The sequence below is a fragment of the Chiloscyllium plagiosum genome, chromosome 37 (assembly GCF_004010195.1).
Source record: "Chiloscyllium plagiosum isolate BGI_BamShark_2017 chromosome 37, ASM401019v2, whole genome shotgun sequence".
Taxonomy (NCBI): domain Eukaryota; kingdom Metazoa; phylum Chordata; class Chondrichthyes; order Orectolobiformes; family Hemiscylliidae; genus Chiloscyllium; species Chiloscyllium plagiosum.
The window spans coordinates 33,245,980-33,273,047 of NC_057746.1; the positions used below are offsets into that span (position 1 = coordinate 33,245,980).

Sequence of the window (27,068 nt, forward strand, 5' to 3'; positions counted from 1 at the left end):
CCTCTCCCTATAGCTCAAACCCTCCAACCCTGGTGACATCTTTATAAATTTTTTCTGAACCCTTTGAAGTTTCACAGCATCCTTCATATAGCAGGAAGACCAGAATTGCACACAATATTGTATTCATTCATGGTATGGGACCAGTATTTAATTGTAGCTTATGCCATGCTGCTGTTGAATGAGTGGCCTGTTTTCAGCGGGCAGTCAAGAGTTGGCCCATCGCTGTGCGTCTGGAGTAGTGCAGATTGGATCGGACTAACAGATTTCCTTCTCTCAGTTCTTTTTTTTTTAACAACAATACCGGTGACGGTTTTTCTTACCGAGTCAAGATTTGTAATTGTAGAGTCTATGAATTAAATTTGAATTCCCTCCAGTTACCCAGGCAGAATTTGAACACACTGTTCCTAGAACAGGCAGTGCTGGAGAGCCTTGCACATGATGGCAGCCTCTCATACACAAGGACAATCCAGAAGAATGGGTTGAGGTTTTGGTGGAGACTTGGTGGGAATTGCCCAGTATCCTGCCTCTGAGGGGTGGTCTGATATCTGGTACCCTACCCCTCAGGGACGGTCTGATATCTGTTAGCCTGACCCTGAGGGACGGACTGATATCTGGTAACCTACCTCTGAGGGGCAGTCTGATATCTGGTACACTACTTCTGAGGGATGGTCTGATATCTGGTAGCCTACCTCTGAGGGGCAGTCTGATATCTGGTACCCTACCTCAGGGGGACGATCTGATATCTGGTACCCTACCTCTGAGGGGCGGAGTGATATCTGGTAAGCTACCTCTGAGGGACGGTCTGATATCGGGTAGCCTACCTCTGAGGGGCGGAGTGATATCTGGTACACTACCTCTGAGGGATGGTCTGATATCTGGTACCCTACCTCTGAGGGACGGTCTGATATCTGGTATCCTACCCCTGAGGGACTGTCTGATATTTGGTAGCCTGCCCCTGAGGGGTGGTCTGATATCTGGTAGCCTACCGCTGAGGGGTGGTCTGATATCTGTGAGCCTGCCTCTGAGGGATGGTCTGATATCTGGTAGTCTACCACTGAGGGACGGTCTGATATCTGGTACCCTACCCCTGAGGGCTGGTTTTATACCTGTTAGCCTGCCTCTGAGGGACAGTCTGATATCTGGTAGCGTACCCTTGAGGGGCAGTCTGATATTAGATTAGATTAGATTAGATTACTTACAGTGTGGAAACAGGCCCTTCGGCCCAACAAGTCCACACCGACCCGCCGAAGCGCAACCCACCCATATCCCTTCCCCTACATTTACCCCTGCACCTAACACTACGGGCAATTTAGCATTTTTTTTTTTAACAACAATACCGGTGACGGTTTTTCTTACCGAGTCAAGATTTGTAATTGTAGAGTCTATGAATTAAATTTGAATTCCCTCCAGTTACCCAGGCAGAATTTGAACACACTGTTCCTAGAACAGGCAGTGCTGGAGAGCCTTGCACATGATGGCAGCCTCTCATACACAAGGACAATCCAGAAGAATGGGTTGAGGTTTTGGTGGAGACTTGGTGGGAATTGCCCAGTAGCCTACCTCTGAGGGGCAGTCTGATATCTGGTACCCTACCCCTCAGGGACGGTCTGATATCTGTTAGCCTGACCCTGAGGGACGGTCTGATATCTGGTAACCTACCTCTGAGGGACGGTCTGATATCTGGTAACCTACCTCTGAGAGACAGTCTGATATCTGGTAGCCTACCTCTGAGGGGCAGTCTGATATCTGGTACACTACTTCTGAGGGATGGTCTGATATCTGGTAGCCTACCTCTGATGGGCAGTCTGATATCTGGTACCCTACCTCAGGGGGACGATCTGATATCTGGTACCCTACCTCTGAGGGGCGGAGTGATATCTGGTAACCTACCTCTGAGGGACGGTCTGATATCGGGTAGCCTACCCCTGAGGGACTGTCTGATATTTGGTAGCCTGCCCCTGAGGGGTGGTCTGATATCTGGTAACCTACCCCTGAGGGATGGTCTAATATCTGTTAGCCTGCCTCTGAGGGATGGTCTGATATCTGGTAGTCTACCACTGAGGGACGGTCTGATATCTGGTACCCTACCCCTGAGGGCTGGTCTTATACCTGTTAGCCTGCCTCTGAGGGACGGTCTGATATCTGGTAGCATACCCTTGAGGGGCAGTCTGATATTAGATTAGATTAGATTAGATTAGATTACTTACAGTGTGGAAACAGGCCCTTCGGCCCAAGGAAACCCACGCAGACATGGGGAGAACGTGCAAACTCCACACAGTCAGTCGCCTGAGGCGGGAATTGAACCCGGGTCTCTGGCGCTGTGAGACAGCAGTGCTAACCACTGTGCCACCGTGCCGCCCTAAATATCTGGTAGCCTACCCCTGAGGGATGGTCTGATATCTGCTAGCCTACCTCTGAGGGATGGTCTGATATCTGGTACCCTACCTCTGAGGGGCAGACTGATATCTGGTACCCTACCTCTGAGGGATGTCTGATATCTGGTACCCTACCCTTGGTGAGGCGGTGTGATATCTAGCAGGAGCTGATCTGAGGACGGCCGGCTGAAATAACAAATGCAAAGTGCCTGGAGGTTGAAGCGTATTATCGGAGATGCATAAATCTGGCAAAGTCCATTGGTGAAGTTCATATAGATTTGGACTGAGGGGATGGTTACGATACTGAAGAAGTCCGCTCAGCCCATTGTATAGGGGCTGGCTTTCTGCAGGAAGACCTCACCATGTCCTACTGCCTATTGGACCATTTCCTCATCACTCTACACATTTCCCTCTTCTGATAAGAATCCAGTTGTCTTCTTGAGTACTTCACTGAACCTTCTTTCTCACATTCTTAAACTTTTCAGATCCTAACCACACAATCCATTAATTTCTTTTTCCCTGTGTGTCTGTTGCTTTATTTACCATTTATCTTAAATCTTTTGTTTTGTATGATCCCTTTAACGATGGAAACAGTTCCTTCCTATTTAGCATCCAGACCCCTCTCAGGTTTTAATGCCTCTTATCAAATCTCCTCACAACCTTCTCTCCTTCATGGAGAGTATCACCATCTCTCCAATCTCCCGCAACTTCATTTTTCTGAATCTCATCTGTATTTTCTCAAATGCCTGTATGTTCTTCCTTTGGAGTGGTGTTCAGAACAGGACACAATACTTCATGTGGTGTTGAGTCAGTGTTTTGCTCAGCTTTATTACAATTTACTTCCTGTTGGACCTGATGTTCCGTACTTTTAAAGCCCAGCATCGCACACATTGTTATTCACTTTATCTGTCATAGAGTCATAAAGATGTACAGCATGGAAACAGACCCTTTGGTCCAACCCGTCCATGCCGATCAGATATCCCAACCCAATCTAGTCCCACCTGCCAGCACCTGGCCCATATCCCTCCAAAACCCTTCCTATTCATATACCCATCCAGATGCTTTTTAATGTTGCAATTGTACCAGCCTCCAGCACTTCCTCTGGCAGCCCATTCCATACATGCACTACCCTCTGCCTGAAAAAGATGCCCCTTAGGTCTCTTTTATACCTTTCCCCTCTCACCCTAAACCTATGCCCTCTAGTTCTGGACTCCCCCCCCCAACCCAGGGAAAAGACTTTGTCTATTCACCCTATCCGTGTCCCTCATGATTTTATAAACCTCTACAAGGTCATCCTTCAGCCTCCGATTCTCCAGGGAAAACAGCCCTAACCTATTCAACCTCTCCTGATTGTCCTGCCATGTCCAGTTAGTTCTGTAAATATACCCTCAGCTCCTGCATCCCCTTTCGGGTTGAGTCTTTATTTTACAATGCCTCTACTTGTTCTTCATGAGCCACTGCACATTCCTTTGCATTGAACTTAACCTGTCCCTTGTGTGCTTATTGCTTGTCCTACCTGCATGCTCTTGAAGTTAATCCCTGTTCCCTTTTGTAGTTCACCATGTTTCTATGTTTTGCGTCACTGTGATTATGTCCTGTACAGCTAAGATACAAATATTCACTACCATTCCTTTACTGTCACTATCAATTTTTTCCTACCCTTATCGCTATTGCCTGCTTACGAGCTCTAACGTTGTCAACCAACCTGCTGTGTCATTGAACACCTTTTGAAAGTCCACATTAATTGCATTCTCCTCATCAAAAACCTGAAATGTGTTTGTTGAATTGTATTTGTCGAGAGTTCTCTTTGCGAGTACAATACACAGTAAATAAATGGATCAAATCTGCCATCTACTGGTAGCAATGAGAATGGCTCATGAAGTGTTGATTCCTGAAGAAGGGCCTGTGCCCGAAACGTCGAATCTCCTATTCCCTGGATGCTGCCTGACCTGCTGTGCTGTTCCAGCAATAAAGTTTCAACTTTGATCTCCAGCATCTGCAGACCTCACTTTCTCCTCATGAAGTGTTAGTCAATCTGAGTCTCGCTAATTTCTGATGTAGTTATACTGCACAATCAGGGCCTCGGGTCAGTGCTGGGTTGCTAAACCAGTCATCAAATCTCGAATGACAAGGGCCGATCAATGAATGTTGTAGTTGTCAGATATGTCTGCACACAATTAATATATTTAAAAGGACAAAGGAATGCTGGGTGACGTTTGCAAGGCTGAAACCAGGAAGCTGAAAATGTGTTGCTGGAAAAGCGCAGCAGGTCAGGCAGCATCCAAGGAACAGGAGAATCGACGTTTCGGGCATAAGCCCTTCTTCAGAAACCAGGAAGCCCTGGTCCACATAAAGAATGTTCAATAATGTAAAGGATTGTTAGGAGGAGATATAAAAAAGGGAGTTATCCATGAAATGATTTAGTGTAGATTTGGCCTTATGTTCTGCACAAGCCCATGGTATTGTTTGCATCCATATTTGCTCTTGACAAAGTAACTGCTACAAAATTGTCTGTTCTTGTTCCATGAGTGTTGTTTAAGTTATCTGGCTATAGCATTGAAGTCCAATAAAGTAGTCTCAGATTTTTATTGTAAGAATGCGTCCAGGAAGGTTAAAGGATTGTAAAATCCTATATAAATACCCGTCAGTCCAGAATTGTGGAACATGCTGCATTCAAACTGCTGGGGAGCCAACATCAAGCTGAGTGTCTCTTTCTCCATTGAAAATATTTCCATTACAACATGAAAAATAACTAACTGGCTATTTGATACTCATGTCGTCCTGTTGAAATTCATCAAAGGTCCTTCAACAGCACCTTCCAAACCCACAACCACTTTGATCTAGAAGGATAAAGGCAGCAGGTACTTGGGAAAACCACCACCCGCAAGTTCCTCTCCAAGCCACTCACCACCCTGACTTGGAAATATACCACCGTTCCTTCACAGTCATTGGGTCAAAATCCTGGAATTCCCTCCCTCCTGACATTGTGAGTCAATCCACAGCAAGTGGACTGCAGCAGTTCAAGAAGGCAGCTCACCATCACTTTCGTATGGGCAAATAGGGATGGGCTATCAATGCTGGCCAGCCAGCAACGCCCAAGTCACAGAAATGAATATTAAAAAGACACTGCATCAACACTGATATTGTTGACGTAACAATCAGTTCTCATCATTCAGTGTTGCTAAAACCAGTGCAATAGTTGGAACAACGTTTATATTGTCAATGGCACTTTGACATTCTTTTGTCTATTCAAATTTCTTGCTTTGTTTTAACCATCGTATCAAAGGAGCCACGACAGTGCTTAAACTTCTGATAAAACCCACTCATGCCAATATATTGCAGAATTTCACATTTGGTCTTGTGTTTAAGTTGGAGAATTGTCAGAACAACAGGGAACATGTCAACATGGAAAGGAAGAACTCAAACATTGCAGATGCTGGAAAACTGAGATAAAGGCAGAAAATGTTAGAAACTCTCAATAGGTCAGTAAATAGCATAGAGACAATGGACACACTAATGATTCAGGAAAGACAAAGTCACAACAGGTACAGATTACCTCAACAATACATGTTCACCACAAGACCCACACCCTTCCTGTCTCAAGAATTACTGTGACATCCATCAATTGAATCACATTCATAACTTCTTTAGTTAGTCCCAAATAAGGCAGTATGCTCCAAGAGTCTTTCTTTCTCTATAGAAAAAAACAGGCCCTTTCCAGGACCTCAACCTTTCATGATATTTACTAATGACTTAGATAAATGAATAGAGAACCATGTAGCTCAGTTTGCAGATGGTACTAAATTGGGAGTGACAGTTAGAAGCTTCAAAGTAATTTGGAAGGATAAATTCTGTGGGTTTGGAAGGTGCTGTTGAAGGATCTTTGATAAATTTCAGCAGGATGACATGAGTATCAAATAGCCAGTTAGTTATTTTTCATGCAAACCTAAATTGGAGCATAAAGTGGGTGAGTATGAAGTCAATGATGAGAAAGGATCAAACCAAAAGAGTGTAGAACTAGGAACTCCACAGGAAGAAAGAGATTTGAGAATCCACAAGCATGCAATATTTGTAAAAACAAAACCTGTTGAAAATATTCGGCAGTTTCAGCAGTGTCTGGGTGTTAATATATATCTTTGGTGACGATTTGCCAGCTTTTGCACACAAATACTTGACTCAGTCCTGATGGCTGTCTGTTTTCTGTTATTTATTCAGTGCACACAATACACAAAATTTTATTCGTGACACAACCGAAACATGACATTTTACTATAAATTCTGCGTTTTATGATCCTGTTCCACAGCTACCTGATGAAGGGTCAGCACTCCGAAAGCTAGTACTTCCAAATAAACTTGTTGGACATTAACCTGCCATTGTGTGATTTTTAAATTTGTCCACCCCAGTCCAAATCTGCACCTCTACATCTTGCCTAGCAGACCAGTCTGATCACTCCTATTGTCTCTGTCCCAAAAAACTACACAAACCAAGATTTCTTTTATCAAGGACTCAATGGAGCTCCCCTACTGAGTTCGGCAATCTATTCTATCGATTCTCTTATGATTGTTATGTGCCTCAACTGGTAGTGTTCAAGTTGAATCATAGAATCCCCACAATGTGGAAACAGGTCCTTCGGCCCAATAAGTCCACATCAACCCTCTGAGGAGTATCCCACGCAAACCCATTCCCCATTACTCTACATTTACCCCTGACTAATGCACCTAACCTACACATCCTTAAACACTATGGGCAATTCACTTAACCTGCACATCTTTGGATTGTGGGAGGAAACTGGAGCACCCGGAGGAAACCCACACAGATACAGGGGGGGAGAATGTGCAAACTCCACACAGACAGTCACTCAAGGCTGGAATCAAACCCGGGTCCCTGGAGCTGTGAGGCAACAGTGCTAACCACTGTGCCACTGTGCCACCCTGTGATAACTGTTCCTGCCCACGTTAAGATTCTGAGAGAAAATGTTGAAACAGACGTTTCTTACCCTACAGGGTGTAACACTCAGGTCCTCCAGCCCACCCCATTGCCACCTCCTGCACCAGCCCCCTACTCCCCAACAGCTTGACAGTGAATCATGAGTCTTGTTAGACTGGTTTGTCTGACCCCAACACTCTTTCTTCATTGCCATGCAGTCTTCTGTTTGACTAACTAACATTCTCATTTCCACTTGGAGATTTTTTTTTGAAGAGCTGACAAATGTGCTGGACAGATGTCAGTCGATGGATATTGTTTGTGTGAACCTCCAGAGGGCTTTTGATAAAATCCCACACGACAGGTTGTTAGCTGAGGTGGAAAAGGATGAGACTGAAGGCAAATTACTGACATGGAAAGAATAATGGTTGAGTGGCAAAGAGTTGGAATAATGAATAAGTGCCCAAATTGGCAGCACATGACTAGTGGTGTCTCCCAGGGATCTATGGTGGGGCTTCAATTATTTACAATACTCATCAATGACTTTGATAATGGAATTAAAATTTGGAATGAAATATCCAAATTTGCTGACACAATTGAGCAGGATTGTACCAATGGCCTGCTCCTATTCTTATGATCCCCTGTGTTAATTAACACCAAGTGCATCCCCTTGACACAGAATCCAAGAACTGACTAGTTGTTCTAAGATAAAATGTTTTGGAAATTAAAGTATCATGTGAGGATAATTCAAAATTGAGATTATCTATTCGTGGAATCCTGTTGTGGAGGAGGCCATTTGGCCCATCAAATCTCTTTGAAAGATCTATCCAATTAGTCCCACTTCCCTTCTCTATCCCCTCAGCCCTGGAAATGGTTCACCTTCAAGCATTTATCTAATCCCTTTTTGAAAATTGCAAAAGGTTTTCCCAGACTTCTGGGTATTTATCAATGATGTTTCGGTATTTTTGGGACTTCTTTGCAACTGTTTTGTTTGAAAATAGGGACAAAACCTTCATCTTCCTGGATTGTTACTCTCCGTGGACAGATTGTCAAGGGGTCTGTGTTTTTACTCCCATCAGTGAGTGAAGAGCTGAAGAAGGGATAGAGTTTCTCAGTGAATGTCCCAGTGAAAGTATAAATGTGGGTCTTGTTCTCTGAGTTATAAAAGGACACCTTCCCTCCCTCATAATCCAGACAGACACGGATTTTTTTCATGTTAACACCAGGCTCTGAGCGTTTTGATGATGTGTCACCAGTCCTGTTTTTATTCCCATCTCTCAGCTTCACAGACCAGTATCCATTTCCTGGAATTAAGCTGAAGGCCTCCTTCCTGTTGATGGACTCATTGACTACTCCCGCCGCCCACTCTGTCTGGTTCCCCACCTCCACCTCCCAGGAATGTTTCCCTGATGTAAATCCCTCCAATGCCAGGACCTGGACACTCCGAACAAATCTCTCTGGATTTCTAGGAAGCTGCTGTTGTTTCCCATTACAACTGACGGTGCTCAGGTCCTCAGACAGGAGAAGATCAGGATGAGCTGTGTTAGAGTCCAAGGTGATTGGAGCTGGGAACAGAGGAACACGGATAGAGTGTTAGTCACACTCACTGTAACTCTCACAGCAATTGGAAAAATTAGCAATAAATCAGGATTAGAAATTCATTCCTGGAGAAGCATTTGAGAAAGAACAGGAGGAAATGGGATGCTCCATCTGGAAAAAGGTTTTACCTCATGGGCACACTTTGCACTGAGGTTGGAGAAGTGGGGGAGAAGGATCCCCTGATTAACTTGTGTGCTTCCGTACCAGGATTCCCTGATTCTGGGAGACACAGTGTGTGTACAAAGGAATGGATAATGAGAGTGTGCATGTATGAGAGACTGTGTGTGTAAACTAGAGACACAGTATGCTGGTAAGTATGCAGCATGTGTGAAAGAGACAGTGTTTTAGAGACACAGCATGCACACTGTGTGTGTGTGTGCATGTGTGTGTGCATGTGTGTGCGCATGCAAGTGAGAACGAAACATAGAGAAGATTGTGGATTGGATTTATTAACTAGCTCAGATTCCATGAAACCAGAGAGGAAGCAAGTCACCAAGAACATAACAAGATCCTTGATCTCAGTGGGAATGGAAGCTAAACAGAGGAAGGATGGGCAGGCAGAGCCAACAGAGTGTTTGAGAGAATCATCACAAACTGAACATAGGTGACACATAGAAAAATGAGGCGGGCGCGCGCGTGGGTTTGTGTCTGTGTGTGGATGTGAGTCTGGGCGTGTGTGTTTTTGTGTGAGTGCATGAGTGTCTGTGTGTGTGTGTCTGAGTGTGTGTGTCTGGGTGTGAATATGAATCTGGGTGTGTGTGTTTGTGTGTGTGTATGACAGTGTGTTTGTGTATGCCTGGGTGGTTGTGTGGCAGCATCTGTGTCTGTGTGAGTCGGTATGTGTATGTCTAAGTGTCTGTGTGCTTGGGTATGTGTGTGTGTGTCTGGGTGTGTGTTTGTGTGTGTGTTTCTGTATTTGTGTATGTCCATGTTTCTGCGTCTGTGTGCATGTGTATCTGTGTCTGTGTGTGGTGTGTATGTATCTGTGTGTGTGTGTCTGGGTGTGTTTGTGTGTGTGTGTGTCTCTGTTGCTTAGTAACACTCTTTCCCTAATATACTTTGCTGAGTGATTTCAAAAGATGTTTTTAGTGGCATTAGAATACATTTTACATCTGAGCATGAAATGTAATCAGGATGATATTTCCATACTTACACACTTTTAGAATTGGTTCTCATCACTTAGGCTCCTTAGCCCAAAATATCTTTGGCAATATATTGCAGGAGCATAGATCTCCAGCTCAGTAAGTTCAAAGTAGGGGAAATACTCAGCAAGTGTGACTTCCTGAATGTTCCTCGTCATTTCTGGGGGGTTTGTATAACACAGTGTATTGTGATCGAGAACAACATGGGATGAGGAAAGTGTTCTGACTATTATAGAAACACTATTCATATTTCATTGACCAAATACATAATCATTACATTGAGTGAAATTCATCATTGATGAACAGATATTTGTGCAGATTTCAACACCACGTCAGTTTGATTTTGGTTATGGCTGAATATTAATATCTTAAGCCAATGACCTTTGCTCCATCATCATATCAGAAGTAGGGATGTTCACCAATGATTGCACAATGTTCAGCACCATTCCCAACTCTTCAGATACTGAAAGAATCTACAGTCAAATGCACTTAGATCTGGACAATTACCAGGCTTAGGCTGAAAAGTGGCAACGAGCAATTATGCCATACAAATGCCATGCAACAACCATCTCAATAACAGGCAATCAAACCACTGTCCCTTTACATTCCATGGCATTACCATCAATGAATCCCTCACCTATCAATATTCTTAGGGTTCACCTGGACCAGCCATATAAATACAATGGCCACAGGGGAGGGCAAAGGTTAGGAATCCTGTAGCAGATTAAGTCCCTGAATGCCCAATGACATTATCATCATTGAATCCCCTGCAATAAAGATCCATTGACCAAAAACAAAATTGGGTCAGCCATATAAACATAGTGACCTCAAGAGCAGGTTAGGAATTCTGTAGTAAGTCCTGACTTTTTTCCTGACTTCTTAAAGTCTGTCCACCATCTAAATGGCACAAGGCAGGAGTGTAATGGAATACTTCCCACTTGCCTGAATGAGTGCAGCTTCAACAATACTCAAGCAGCTTGATGCCATCCAGGACAATATTGATTGGCACTACTTTCTTGTTTGATTGGCAACTAGGAATGGGCATTAAATATTGGCCACGCCAACAATGCCCACATCCCACAAGTAAGTTCAAAAATGCATTGTAGTGTTTTCCAGTCACTGTCTGAATAATTACAGCCAAACTGTAAATTAAGTGCACATATATGGATTTAAAGTTCAGTAAGTGTGGAAATCAACCTACCTCTTCAGATAACAGGAGACAACATTAATCCAGACATGGTTAGCAGGAAGGTAAGGGGGAAAAGTTTAGCATGTCAGAGGATTGTTTCAGTTTCAACAGAAATTTCAAAATCAAAAACAATTTGATTTCATTGAATGTATTTCTCTTTGATGCAGCATGGATTTGGTCAAATTTAAAGGTTCTGTGAGATACATAATCATGTAAAAGGCATGTGGTCTAACATTACTGTGACATTCAGTCACTTCTGGGTTGATATCTTTAACACAGGAAAGCAGGATATTAATGCACCCAAATACAGTTGATTTATCACTTGTTTAACTTAGTTCAGCACCCACAGCAGAAGGTAAATCATGGGTCAATCCAGCAACAATAAACTTAATCTATGTATCATTTAATAGGTTTATTTTCCAACAATTAACTCATTGCTTTAGAAAATAACTGTCATTCATTACTTCCAATGTCCCTGGTCTCTAATATTACTAAAGATGTGGGGGCGTTGGACATACAAAAGGTTTGATTCCCAAATGTAGTTAGTCACTGTTTGATTGTGAACTTTCAGAAAACCAGCCTCCTGTAAAAGCAGCAGGAAGGTTCAGTTTGCAAATATACCTCCATCCTGCCCCTTATATTTTGGACCCATCCACTCTCACCTAAAGCTGAATCCCAATTCAGGTGGGAAATAGATTCCCGATGCCAAGACTTCAGGATTTGGGATGGAGGGGGGGCGATGTCAGGGACACATCCATGGGATAGATGGAAGTTCAGCAGATCCCACGTCTATTCCAAAAATAACTGCATTGGAAATTCTGGTCCTGGCTCATTATTCGGGAAAAAAAATGGCAAAAGGAAGTATCCATCAATTCTGGATTTTCTCAGAAAACTGACTGAAATGAAATCGCATTCATTACAAAGAGAATTAAATATTTATTATAAAGAGACAGTTCCCTTCTGCTCATAAATATGAGAGTTGTTGAAGAGCTGGTGTCAGGAAGCTCACACCCACCTGTATTAATCACCGTCAGCATCTTTTTCCACACTCTGTACTGCAGGGAGCCAATGTACTTGCCCACATTTATTAAAGGGTAAACCTTCTGTGGCTCTGGGAGAGTTTGCTTCACTCTGAAACAGGAGACAAAGGTCAGTGTTGGGTCATTCCAGGGTGAGAAAGGAATCATGAAAAAAAATCTTAAAACAAAGGTGTAAAATTATACCTTTCCTTTGATTCCAGAATTTTCTGTGGAACAAGAATAGCAATTAATATTCATGGTACAAAGACATTTTATTATACAGGTATAACAGAATGGGTTCCATAAAAGAGTACATTTTAATTAATTTGCTTGGTTTCTATATACACACTTTGTTTCCTTTTGGGGATGATTGGAAGAACTTGCAGACGGATCAATAACTTAGTGAACCGCATCATGAATCCTCCTTCGACAGTGCTGCTGTGGGATTGACTCCAGAACCTGCAGCTTAAAGACAGAGGGGGCAATCTTACAGTGGCATGAATGATGTGGGCATGGACCGATAATTCGATAATGCGATAATTCCAGGGAGGCCCATACTGATGTTGGCAGCAATGGTACAACATGTTATTGCTTTGCCCAGGCAGCAGTGAGGAGGTAATTGACTGGGGGGGTGGGGGGGGGGGGTGGGGGTTAATGCTTGTTAACCACCTTTGTTCATGGCACAACTGTCCTCATTAATATTAAGCCCCCCATCCTACCAAACACACCAAACAAGATCAAGGTCAGGAACACACAGCAAGGAGACCCGGGCAAACACTTGGCAGATTCATCTCACCATCAAGAGTGTGGAGCTGGAAAAGCACAGCAGGTCAAGGAGCATCCGAGGAGCAGGAGAATCGATGTTTCGGGCCCTACATCAGGAATGAATGGCAAATGCCCGAAATGTCAATTCTTCTGCTCCTCGGATGCTGCCTGATCTGCTGTGCTTTTCCAACACCACAGTCTCAATTGTCATCTCCAGCATCTGCAGTCCTCACTTGCTCCTAGGTTCAGCTCATGAATGACCTCTATGTTGGATAAGAGACACCAACATCTCATGGCAAGCTTCATAGGCATCGGCCACACATACCCTATATCCACGGATGTTGGCATACGACATATGCCTGCTTCTAAGAACGCTCGTGGCACATCTCCGATCCACTTCCAGGATGGTTCAGCACTTCAATGCTGCACCTCAGGGTGCACTGGTAACTCTCATTGTAATGCTGCAACAAGTACACTGTGTGTTCAGGAATACACATCCAGCTCATGAACTGCACCAGGCTGCATTTCCAGGCTTTTTGCTCACTGTCACAATTCTCAGTCACTCTGCACTTACCTTGATCCTCACAACATCCCTCCCTTGTATTGCCTCACCTTGTCCCTTGGTGCATCAGCCCCTCAGCCAGAGATCTCACATTCATATCACTGCTGTCTTGCAGTGCCATGTATCACAGACACAAATCCCAGAAGCTTTTCATAGTTTCCAGCAGGTCTCAGCCAGATCAAGGGACAATCGCGTTTGGTCAGGTGATCCCATCGCAGAATGTCAAGTCTCCAATACCAGACTGGGCCCTACCCAGGGGTGGTCACAATCAGAATCCTCTCCTCATAATGGGTGAGGAGCTGAACGATGAGCAGCCCACTTACCGTCTTTGTTCCCCACTATGGGCTGTTTTACCTCCTCGAATAAGACAGAGGCAGGTATGACAGGAGATGAAAGTGGATAATACAGGTATGTTGCTGCAGGGAGGGAGGTGTTCCAAGTGAGTGAGTACGCAGCACAGACGATGTGCAGACTTAGTTGCACTGGGGGTTGGGTTGGAAGAGGGTGGACAATTCAGAAGTCACACGACACCAGGTTATAGTGCAACAGGTTTATTTGGACTATGACCTGGTGTCATGTAACTTGTGACTTTGTGCACTGCAGTCCAGCACTGGCACGTCCACATCTTTGATAAGGGTGAGTATGGAAGATGTTACAGGCAATACTGAGAGGGGTGGAGCATGAGCCTTGGTGGGAAGTAGGTGCAGTAGCAGAGACAGAGTGACTGCGAGGTATCATAATTACACGGGCAGAGTGGTGGCAGAGTGACGAAGGTTACTGAGCATTTTCCTACAATGCTGGCGATCCTCCAGACAGCTGAGACTGCACTGACCCATGTGGCAACCTCGGAGCAGGCAGGCCATGGTCTGGTATGGCAGCCTTCCCTGCTGGTCTGGGCGGCAGGAGATATCCCACGTGTGTAACAGGCTATGTAGCAGGAACTCCAGGTCCCTCGTCACCGAGTGGGCACTGCTCTCCCCCATCCTTCCACGCTCGGGGCCATTTCAGCTCAGTGTTCAGGGCAGCTCCAAATGGGGGGAGCTTGGTCTGGGTGCACAACAGCCTTTTAAAGATGGCATGGGCACAAGTGATGCCGATGCATTCTAGATAGCCGCTGATTGGCCAGTGGTTTCAGAAATGGTGTTTGGTGAAGTTGGCTGGAAATCAGACTTGAGAGACACCACAGGGGCAGGGGAAGTTATCAATGAGAAGAGTTTGGGAAAATTTGGTGAGAAATCAGCTCAACTTCAGGGAGAGAAACCTTCCAAAAAAACTGGCATATCTTGAACTTGGCCAAAAGTTGTCCCTTCAATCCAAGGACAGAACTGACTGTGTCACAAATCAGCCACTTCAAAGGCAGGGTGGTTCTAAAACTGCAAAAGTCCTACTAAAAGATAAATAGGACAAGGCCCCGAGGGCAAGAGACAACTGAGAGCTGACCAAAACTATCAAAGAATTAGATTAAAAAGTGCAACTTTTTAAAGAAAAATCTGTCGACTCAGAGGCTGCATGTCTGTATGAAGAGACGACAAAGGTCATCATTATGAGGGAGTCACCAAGAAATCCAATTGGGAATTCCCAAAGTGGTTTGCGGCCCAGAGAATGACAGGAATCGGGAACTCCCTGGCCCAGCAAGTTGTTGAGGTGAATCGATTTTCAAAGTAAACAAAATGAGCGCAAGTGTAAAGGGAATAGAGCTGGAGGAAATAGGAAAATGAGAAAAAAGGGAGCTGTTTAATTGCAGCATAAATACCAGAGGAGGCCTGTGGTGCAGATTACCTGTTTGTGTGCTGTCTGTCCTAAGTAGTTCCGGGTAAACTGCAAGAACAGGTCTGGCCCCATCCTCACTGCATTGTGAAAATAATACAAATTCCTCAATCCTACTGTATGACAGAAGTCACAGAGCTGCATTCCAACCAGATTGCTAATAGCAACAGAATAATTATAGCAAACAAGTAGGCCATTCAGCCCATCTCAGCCATTCAGGTGTCTCTGCTTTTTTCATCTTTATTCACTCGTGGGATGTGGGTGTTCCTGGCTGGGCGAGCATTTATTGCCCATCCTTCGTTTCCCCTTGAGAAAGTAGTGGTGACCTGTATTCTTGAATCATTACAAAGTTAAAAATCACACAACACCAGGTTGTAGTCCAGCAGATTTATTTGGAAGCACTGGCTATCAGAGCTCCAAAAGCTGGTGCTTCCAAATAAACCTGTTGAACTATAACCCGGTGTTCTGTGAGTTTTAACTTTGTCCACCCCAGTCCAATACCAGCTGCTCCACATCATGAATCATTGCAGTCCATATGGTATACGTAGACTTACAACATTGTTATGGAGGGATTTTCAGGATTTTGATCCAGCAATATTGAAAGGACTGCTCCATGGGAATCTTCTGTCACCCTTCCTGACCTAACATCAGCATTACATTGCCCAGTCCTGTGTCTCCCTCATCTGCAATCTAGCTTCCCCTCTGAATGTATCTGTAATCTTCATCTTAGTTACTGCACGTGTAGAAAATTTCACATTCTGTTTGCTCACTGACAAAGCAAGATTCTCCTTGAATTGTCACGAGGGTTATTTGTCATTATATTTATCAACCAAAATGCTGGTCTTTTTCACAAGCGGCAACATCTTTTCTCCATCTATCCAATGAAATCCATAAAGATCTTGAAGGCCTCTATCAAATTGTGCCCAGTCTTTTCTTTCTGAGCTGACCCAGTCTGTTAAATCTTTCCTGATCAGTATCCCCTCTCCTTTCTGGTATCATCCTCATCATTCATTTCTGAGCCTTCTGCGTTGCCTGTAGATGCTCTTTATCAATGAAATAGTTGGAGTAAGGGAGGACATAGAGAAAGGGTCAGTCCAACAGCACAGAGAGAAAAACCAAGGCTGTTGAGTAGAGCAGAGATGAGAGCAGGTAAATATCAACCACATTGTTCAAGATGGAACACAGCTTCACAGATGTTATTTGTAACTAAGGAAACAGGAGGGAAAATATATAAAACACAAAAGGATTCTATCCACAGTGGGCAATGCTAAAGAGCCATCCTTCAGCACCTTTGCATCACACATTGCCCAAGCAATACGCATTTAACCGTCACATTTATTCATCCCTCTGACAATTAACACATTGGTATGGGAACATTCCAGAGATGATTATCTAAGAAGGCTCCAATGGGAAAATCCCAGCCTGAAGATTCTAAATGTAGTCAAGGAACCCAAGTTAAGAAGGCAAACTTAAGGAAGTAATCATGATTTGGAGATGCCGGTGTTGGACTGGAGTGTATTGAGTTAAAAATCACACAACACCAGGTTATAGTCCAACAGGTTTAATTGGAAGCACACTAGCTTTCGGAGCGCCGCTCCTTCATCAGGTCAGACTATCACCTGATGAAGGAGTGACGCTCTGAAAGCTAGTGTGCTTCCAATTAAACCTGTTGGACTATAACCTGGTGTTGTGTGATTTTTAACTTAAGGAAGTAAAGTTGTGAAGTAGAGAAGTTCTATTAAATCTCTGTGGTCTCAGTGGAGCCTTTGTTAAGTCACATTTAAGTACTACACATATATCCCTTCAGATTAAACCGCGTGAAAATAGGAGCAGGAGTAGACAATTTGGCCCATCAAACTGGCTCCACGATTGAATTAGATAAATGATGTTTTTTCTCAATTCCATCATCTCACACTATCCCATAACCCCTTGATATCCTGTGCATGTTGGCTTTGACTTCCCACTTCTAACCTTACTTTCTGAGGAATATTTGCCCACCTTATTCCTCCTACCAAAGATCATTAATATTGCCCAATACTTCAGCGCAATCCTCTTGTATATTAGTTTCACTGACCAAACTGTGAATGTTGAAATTGTTCCATTGATTCCAGCATCCAAATTGTGTACACAACTATGTAAGCAATGCACTGTAGAAAGCTGCTGGAGATACTCAGTAAGTCATATCATGCAATGTTAACATTTCAGGTCTGTGACTTTCAGTTCTGAACCCTAGCATGGACCTGACTGAATTTGATTTTGTGCAGTAAAATAGGAAACAGTCTCCTTGGTTTTGTTGGCACAACCTGCACAGTCTCAAAGATAGTGTCAAAGAAAGTACAAAGACAAATAAACAGTTTACCGTTAAGAACTTAATGCTGTCCTGTTCCCTCAGCTCTTGTTCAATATCCTGAACAGTGACTGAAAGTGATGAGATTTCTTTTGTAATCTCCTCAATCCTTTCCTTCATCTCCCGACATTTTTCCTCTTTTTCTAGTTTCAGATCTTTCAACACAATCCTCTCTTCCTCACGGAGAAACCGGTGAAGTTTTTCAAATTCAGCTTTAATCTGTTTCTCTGTCTTTACACCTTGATCCTTTGAGAACAAAGATGAATTTGAGAAGAAAATTAGCAATTGCGAAAAAGGTGATGCAATTCTTTTTGTAAGAACAGAAGAGAGAAAAATATTCCTTTCGGATGTGAAATCTATATTTTTTTTAATTCATTCTCAGAATGAGGCCATCGCTGGTTACATCAGCACATATAACCCATACGAGAGGATAGTTAAGAATCAACCACATTGCTGTGGGCCTGGAGTCACATGTCGGCCAGACTAGGTAAGGATGGCAGTTTCCTTCTTTAAAGGGCATTAGTGAACCAACAATTGACGATGGATTCACAGTCATTATTGGACTTTTATTTCCAGGTCATTATTGAACTCAAATTCCACTATCTGCCATGATAGGACTTGAACCCAGTTCCCCAGAACATTAGCTGCGTTACTGGATTATGCCTGGTTGACAGAGACAAAGTGATCATTCCATCAAAAGGGGCTCACATTGCAGATTGAGCTGCATACAACTTTTCAAAGACAAACAAAAAGTGATGCATATCATAAAAGAAAGTACCTGAATGTGGCTTAACGTCCTCTTATAGTCATTTCTTACAGCATCACATTCTTTCTTCTTGTCCTGGACCGGCTTCAGTAAGCTTCGAAGTTCCTCCTGGTCAAAATACGTTACACAAACTCCCAAAGATCAAACACCATTCAGTAACAATAATTCTTAGCTTTCATTTCAATGGAAGATTAAGCTGTGATCCAACTGAAATCTTTAAGTTGATCATGGTTTGGAGAGGGTAGATGGAGAGAAATGCTAGTTTCTGACATCTGGAGAAGAGGGCCTAACCTTAAAATGAGGGAGAGAATTCCAAAGGCTCACAACCCTCTGAGTAAAAATAAAAATTCTCCTCATGTTGGATTGGAGTGGCATCCCCCTTATTTTTAGCTGATCCCCGGTTCTGTGCTGTCCCAACAGGGGAGTCATCTTAGCCTCCTATCTCTTTCAGTAGTTTGTGAGTATCAATGAGATCACTTCTCATTCTTCAAAACTCGAGAGAACATAGGCCCAGTTTTCCCAAACTGTCTTCAAAGGACAGTCCTTCCATTCCAGAACAAGTCTAATGAATGGTGGAACCTAAATAAAAACAAAATACTGCAGATTCTGGAGATCTGAAATAAGAATAAAACATCAGCAGGTCTGGCAGAATCTGTGGAAAGTGAAACACAATTAAGGTTTCAGCAATACTATACTGGATTCAAAACATTAACTCTTTCTCTCTCCACAGATGCAGACGGACCTGTTGAGATTCTCCAACAATTTCAGCTTTTGTTTGCTGCTGATCTCTAGCATCTGCAGTTCTTTGTTTTACTTGAGTGAATTAACTTGTTTTTTTTTTCTCACACTCATCTGAACATGGACCCAGGAATTGGGGGAGATGAGCCAAAAATGTCTGTCTTTAAAATCTGATTTATTTTCATACCCTGAATATTTCTAAAGTTACAGCAATAACCATAGGCTGATGAGATTGTTTTATTAACAAATTCATCAAAGTACTGCTTGTGGAATTGTGATTATTGATTTAATCCCTTAGTTTCTTCCAACAAGTTCATTCCACCCAGCCTTCCCATTTCATTGGCTTCCTTCAGTTCCTGTACCTCGGTGAAAATGTGTTGCAGATTGTATTCATCTCTCGATAAGAGGTGCTGAAGATTCCTTCCTAGGGTCAGAGGATATCTAGTTTTATCACTGATTGAATCCAGTTTGACTCACTCACCCATGAAGGGTTTCTCACCTTCTCATCCGTTGCAATTTCCCATATCTCTAAGCTCAGGAATGCTTTGGACTAACAGATACATCTTCCTATCTCTCCACCTCCCCACTGTACCTGTTTTTCCCCTTTATCACTATTTCACAATTGCACAATAAGCTGACACCTTCAGGAAGCATTCTCAGCTGTTTCTTTCTCTATTTCTTCTGTTGTCTCTTTCTGCTGTTATTTTTTTTAACTTCAGTAATTTAACATTACTTCTATCTGTTATCTCTTTTTAAATGTTTCATAGAAACAAAGAAAATAGGAACAAGAGTAGGCCATTTATCCAGTAAGACCATAAGACATAGGAACAGAAACTGGCCATTCAGCCACGAGTCTGTTCAGTTATTCAATCATGGCTGATAATTTCCCACTTTCTCCTACACCTTTAGCTCTATGAACTATATCTAAGTCCTTCTTGAAAGTATTCAAAATTTTGACCAAAATATTCAAAATTTCTGTGGTTCACCACTCTCTGGCAAAAGAATTTTCTCCTTATCTCAGTCCTAAATGGCTTATCCCATATCCTTAAACTGTGACCCTGGTTCTGGGTTCCCCTGTCATTGGGAACATCCTTCCTGTGTTTACTCTGTGTCATTCTGTTAGAATTTTAGAATTTATTTGAAAACTCCTTCTAAACTCCAATCAGTACAGTCCTAATCGATTCAATCTCTCCACATATGTCACCCCTCACAATCAGTCGGACTTCCTTCCCTTTCATTTTTACATCCTTGCACTATTTACACCATTGCACCTTTTACATCCTTGCACTATTCTTTGCTTCATCTGATGGTGTTCAGTTTCAGATGTGGCAACTTTGTTAATTAATTGGGTAAATTTCCTTTTTTTAATGATTAGAGTTTTGAAGCTTGCACCTCTTTAAAATGGGAAGAGTTTTGTTACGTCTTTTTCATTTGGGCCATGGTGCATTCATACAGATTGCAATGGCATCACTTTTTCCTTATTAAACTTCGAAGGCGTTTGCTTATTAACTCAGAAAATGGCCAGAGGATTGAACCTGTTCAGTTTCCTGCTCACTGTTATTGCATTTGCTTGAAATTTTGAACTGATTGAGAGGCTTTGGTAAAAGGTATGTGCTGATAATAACCACTTCTAATCTGAAACATACTGTAAAAAGAGATTTGGCTTTGCATTTGGAGGGCTAATTGACTGACACCAGTCTAACTCGTCAACATCTCTAGCCTTGCTCCTTGTAGCAATGATACATGTGACAGCCCATGGAGTGACAGAATAACTAAAGAAATATAAATGCATTATCAGGACTGCCTTTAGCACTGAGTGACACTCAATCCAAGTCAATGACAATTACATTCTGTTTCTCTATTTGACGAGATAACTCCTCACCTTAAATTCTTCAGTCGCTTCTTCCAGAGGCAGCAGCTCATGGCTTTGGTGGCTTTTTGAACTTTGACAAACAACACACATGGGCTGATTGTCAGTTTTACAAAATAGCTTCACCTTCTCCTTGTGGACACTGCACAGCTCCTTCCGTTGTTCACTTTTTAGCTTCTCCCATATGTTGGCCATCTCAAAGGGTTGCTCTGGCTCCAAGTGAAATGGTCCCCACTGAAAAGTAAAACACTCTTTTAAGTTCCTGTCTCTGATTGCCACAGCAACATTGTAAGACACAGCCCAGAAAAGGGAGGGAGTAGTGATTAATATAAATAGATTGTTGAAAAACCAGACTGGTTCATTAATTGCCCTGAGGGATGTTGGCATCCAACTCTGCCCGACCTGAGCATGTTTTCCTATGACTGTGTAAAAAGAACATAAAAAAACTGATATCAGAAAGGGCCAGAAGACACTGGAGGGACAAAAGTCAGAAAATTCAAACTGAGGCAAACCAGCAACTCACTAAGTTTGAGAGACAAGAAAAGGTTTAACAATGACAGCTTCAGGGGACTGCTGATTGGGGAAAGTTAATCAGTACATCAAGGAGGTGGTGATTTGATTGGTTTGTGATTTTTTAAAAAGTGCATTTTGTTTGAAGAAAGGATTAACTGAGAAACAACAGCAACAGCCTGAGAGGACTATAGAATGGGCCAAAGAGAACTAAAAATAAAGAGAACTAAAAGAAGAAATGAAGGGATAATGGCAGGTAAAATAAAGGAAAATACAAAACTGTTTAACACAAACATTAAGGATAAAAGGATAACTGAGTAAAGAGTAGGGTCCAGTAAGTATCACAGCAATAATTTGTGAGTGGAGGATGCACACGTGGTTCCAAATGAATACCTTGTGTCAGTGTTCACTAGTGAGAGGAATAATGTGGGTATCAAAAAAAGGAGAAGGCTTGCAACGTTCTTGCAGAAATTAGCACAGACAGAGAGGGGGCTCTGTGTGGTCTGATAGACCTAAAAGTAGATAAATCTGCAGACCTAGTAAAATGTGTTCCAGGCTGTTAAGTGAGGCAAGAGAGGAACCACCAGGGACATTGGCAATAATTTTCAGCTTCTCTCTGGCCACAGGAGAGGTGTTAGAAGATTGCAGGACAACCGATGTCTTACCATTACACGAGGAGGAGCAAGGGATATGCCAGGAAACTCCAGGCCAATCAAAATAATTACAAGAAGAAATTCTGAGGGACAGAATTAATCTGAACTTGGAATGGCAAGGAGTAATCAAGAACATCCAGCATGGTTCTGTTAAGGGGTGGTCATGTCTGACCAATTTGATTGAATTTGTGAAGAGGTAACCATGTGTGTAGTCTACTTGGACTTCAGCAAGTCTTTTAATAAGATTCCTCATGGGAGACTGGGATAGCGAAGGTAAAAGCCCATGAAGTCTTGAGAAAGTTGACAAATTGGATCCAGAATTGGTGGATTGGCAGGAAGCAGAGGCTGATGGTCAAGGGCTGGTTTGTATCCAGTGGGTTTCAGTAGGGAACAGTGTTCGGGCTTTTGCTGTTTGTGATATATAAATAATTTAGGTTTGAATGGAGGAGGATTTATTACTAAGTCTGTGGATGATACAAAAATTGGTGGGGTGCTAAATAGTGAGGACGATAGCCTTAGATAACAGGACGGTATAGGCGGGTTGGTGAGATGGGTTGATCAGAGTCAAATTGAACTCAATCTGGGTAACTAGGAGGTGATGTACTTGGGCAGGGCAAACAAGGCAAGGGAATACATGATGACCAATAGGACTGTGGCAAATACTGAGAATCAGAGGGACCTTGGAATGTGCATTCACTGGTCTCATAAGGTGACAAGACAGGGAGATAAGTACTTAAAAAAGCATATGGGATACTTGTCTTTATTAGCTGAAGTATAGAGTTTAAGAGCAGGGAGGTAATGCTGGGACTGTATAAAATGTTGGTTAGGCCCCAGCTATTGAATTGTGTGCTGTTCTCAAATCCACGTTATAGGGGGGAGGTGACTGCACTGGAGAGGATGCAGAAGAGATCTTCCAGGAAGATTTCTGGGCTAGAGAGTTTGGACAGATTGAGGTGGCTTTCCTTGGAGCAGAGGAGATTGAGAGTGGACATGATTGAGATGTATTGAATTGTAAGGGACATAGACAGGGTAGACAGGAAGAAACTTTTCCCCTTGATGGAGGGATCAATAACCAAGGGGCATAGATTTAAGGTAAGGGGCAGGAAGTTCAGAGATGTGAGGAAAAGCTTCTTCATCTGGAGGGTGTTGAGAATCTGAAACTAACAGCCTGAGGCAGAAACCCTCATGACGTTTAGGACGTGTTTCGATGTACACTTCTGAACCACGGAATAAAAGGCAAAAAGTCAAGGATTGGAAAATAGGAATAACAAGGTGGTTGTTTTGACAAACACAAACTCAATGGGATGAAGGACCTTTTTTTCGGTGCTGTAGACCTCTGTAACTCACCAGTGACATCATCCATAGAGGAGGCTAGTCCAAATTTGAACATTTTGTCGCTGACTCACTCATCCCATCAGCAAGAAATTTAAACGTCTGCATCTCTGGATGGTCTGCTCCAATGGTGGGGAAAAGCTGCTTTCAGTGCCACAGAGGGCATGCAGATAGAAGCTCATCCTGGGGTCAAACATGATGTTGAAGTTTCAGACAATGTGCTTTAAGGTCAGCCAACTACTATGTATGGAATTGATATTGAAGACATGGAGATTGCAGTGGGGCTGGAAGATGTCAATCATTGAGAAAGACAAATGTAATATATTACAAATGCTGCAATCTGAAACCAGGCAGGGCAAAAAGAAGGAGGCAGACTTTAATGTTACGTTTTTCTTTATTCTTTCACTGGGAAGTGGGTTTCACCGTCAAAGCAAGCAATTGTTGCCAATTGTAACTATCCGTAATTAACTGACCAACAACTCTAACCGTCCCTGAATTGAACGGCTTGCTCAACCAATTCAGATAGCGGTTAAAAATGCACTAACACCACTGTGGGTCTGGAGTCATGTGTAGGCCAGACCAGGTAAGGGTGGCCGATTTTCCTCCCCAAAGGACCAATGTGGTTTTGTAACAATTGATGATAGCCACCATGGTCTCTATTCCTGCTGATAAATTTTAATATTCTCAACTAATGAGCTAAATTTAAATTCCATCATCTGTCATGGTAGGATTTGGACCAATATCATTAATGTCACCTTCAAGGTTGCTAATCACTCTTCCCCAGAATGTTTTAGTGTTTCACTGGAAATAATTTGAGGTATAAAAGGTTTAAAAGAATTCACTGACAACAAAATAGGGTGCTATGGACCAAACCAAACACCCTCAAAGTATATTCAGAAGATCGCCTAGACCCTAACTTCTTTATTATTTTAAAGGTACACGCCAGGCTTAGCGGTCTGGCTGCAATTTGATTGGTCAAACTACCACTTTTGAAACAAAACACACTTTATTCATATACCACGTTAAAATACAACAAAAGAAAGAAGAAATTGGAATAACTTAACTCTTTTGGAAAACTTAACAAAATAACAGATTATTTAACGATTAATATTCCAATATAGTAATATGGGTTGAGAGTGTGGTGCTGGAAAAGCACAGCAGGTCAGGCAGCATTCGAGGAGCAGGAGAATTGACGTTTCGGGCATAAGCTCTTCATCAGGAATACATAGTAATATCATACTCGGCAATATAGTAGGCAATATAGCAATATCCCATTGACACACCCTTGGCAAAGGACAACTCAGTAAAATAGATTGTCTCACCGGCAGTCCAGAAGGAAAAACATCAACATTCTGAGAGAGAGAGAGAGAGAGAGAGAGAGAGAAGCAGCAACAGACATGCTGGAACCCAGCTTCACGACTTCAGCAAAAATGACTGAAAAGCTAAAATTAAAAATCCTGACTCTGGGGGAGCTTGAACCCCACCCATTCAGGCTGCTTCGATTGTTCCACCTCGACAAAAAAAGCCAAGTCCTCAGAGGCTGTTTACTGTATTAGGTTCAAATAGACAGCTCATCACTTCTGACTTAAAATCACTCTTCAAACAAAAGGACAAAATACACCTCTTAAAGCCCCAGTACATCACTATAGAATGTAGAAGAATGAAAGGGAAGGTGCATGGTAGATTGAAAGAAGGGAGATTAAATGGCAGAAGTGATGATTGTTTAACGCATGAAATCAATTTAAAAACAAAATATCTTTGAGACATTGAATAGTTATAGTACACAAGGGGATTCAGCTCATTTGTGACAGCTCTCTGCAAGAACAATTTAGCCCCTCTCATTTCCCTGATCTTTCTGTGGCTCTGAAGTCCATTTATCTCCATTTAGAAAGCAGTTCCTCTTCTGAAGCTCTGATTAGAGCACAAAACATTTGTAAGGCCGTAAGAGCTGCCAGAGAACGTGGTGGAGGATGGTACAATTACAACATTTAAAAGGCATCTGGATGGGTATGTGAATAGGAAGGGCTCAGAGCAATATGGGCCAAGTGCTGCGATATAGGACTAGATTAATTTAAGATATCTGGTCAGCATGGATGAGTTGGACCGAAGAGTCTGTTTCTGTGCTGTCCATCTCTATGACTCTAATTTAAACATCTGTGAGAAAGAGTTGTGGTGGTTTCCTAACTGCAAGTGTAGTTTCAAATAAGGGGCAGAGGCAGTTGAATAAATAGCAGCACTTGGCAATAAATGTACTGGTCTGACTGGAGTTACAGTTTTAGGAACACATGACGAATGGGGCCAGTGGGTTTCAATTTCAAGTTTCTCTGTTTTTTCCATCTGGGCATTGACTTCCTGCACTATCCTGAGGGGCACAAATGGGCTGTGCTGAAAGTGTGGACTGGATTTCATAACTGGATCCTGCCTTAATAATCCAGTCCTGATATTTTGAAACATTTTCAGGAAAGTTGAAAAGCAGGAGATTCCTCAATTAATGTGAAGTTGGGGCAGAACAAGGATTGATTCTCCAAGTATCAGGGCAGCCTGAATACCGAGGTGATGGTAACAAGGTAAAATGGAACAGGTCAACGTAAGAATAGAGCCGGGCTTTATTTTGGGATCATGACAGGTCGGGTTTCGATCCTGGAAAGGGAGGGCCCAGACAGAAAGGCCGTGGGTCCTGTTACACAGACAAACTAACAGTAACATGCTGTGCAAATGGTCGACACTGTCTCAAACTATTTTAATCAAACATATTAATCAATGGAAACCTGCGCCCCTCTTCTAAGTGATTAAAGACTTAACAGTAATGTCGGCTTGTTCAATGCATCACATCAGTTGTATGACACTTTGATCTTCTACTATAAATTCTGTGTCCTATGTATTCTGCCCAACTAGCTTACGGAATAAGGAGAGATGCTTATTTTTTAGATTAGATTAAATTAGATTACTTACAGTGTGGAAACAGGCCCTTCGGCCCAACAAGTCCACACCGACCCGCCGAAGCACAACCCACCCAGACCCATTCCCCTACATTTACCCCTTTCACCTAACACTACGGGCAATTTAGCGTGGCCAATTCACCTAACCTGCACATTTTTGGACTGTGGGAGGAAACCGGAGCACCCGGAGGAAACCCACGCAGACACGGGGAGAATGTGCAAACTCCACACAGTCAGTTGCCTGAGGTGGGAATTGAACCCAGGTCTCTGGCGCTGTGAGGCAACAGTGCTCTGGAGCCTTGTATTTTCAAATAAACCTGTTCGACTATAACCTGGTATTCTGTGTGATTTTCAACTTTCTCCACCTCAGTCCAACACCTTTGGAGTGGCATGGTGGCTCAGTGGTTAGCACTGATGGTAAAAACAATGACTGCAGATGCTGGAAACCAGATTCTGGATTACCGGTTCTGGAAGAGCACAGCAGTTCAGGCAGCATCCGAGGACCAGCAAAATCGACGTTTCGGGTAAAAGCCCTTCATCAGGAATAAAGGCAGAGAGCCTGAAGCGTGGAG

General features: G+C 42.9%; 2 protein-coding genes across 2 annotated transcripts in view; both read right to left on the reverse strand.

The window, feature by feature from the left end:
• The window catches only part of LOC122541566 (zinc-binding protein A33-like), a 13,396-nt gene extending 9,499 nt beyond the window's left edge, over positions 1 to 3,897 (reverse strand). The window contains exon 1 of the mRNA XM_043678397.1: positions 3,892 to 3,897. Within this exon, the coding sequence (XP_043534332.1) occupies positions 3,892 to 3,897 (6 nt within the window). The remainder of the gene's footprint in view (positions 1 to 3,891) is intronic.
• Positions 3,898 to 7,235: 3,338 nt separating this feature from the next.
• The window catches only part of LOC122541484 (zinc-binding protein A33-like), a 162,704-nt gene continuing 142,871 nt past the window's right edge, over positions 7,236 to 27,068 (reverse strand). The window contains exons 4-6 of the mRNA XM_043678287.1: positions 12,452 to 12,474; positions 12,244 to 12,359; positions 7,236 to 8,863 (exon numbers count right to left, since the gene is read on the reverse strand). Coding sequence (XP_043534222.1) covers positions 8,244 to 8,863; positions 12,244 to 12,359; positions 12,452 to 12,474 — 759 coding nt within the window. The 3' untranslated portion in view covers positions 7,236 to 8,243. The remainder of the gene's footprint in view (positions 8,864 to 12,243; positions 12,360 to 12,451; positions 12,475 to 27,068) is intronic.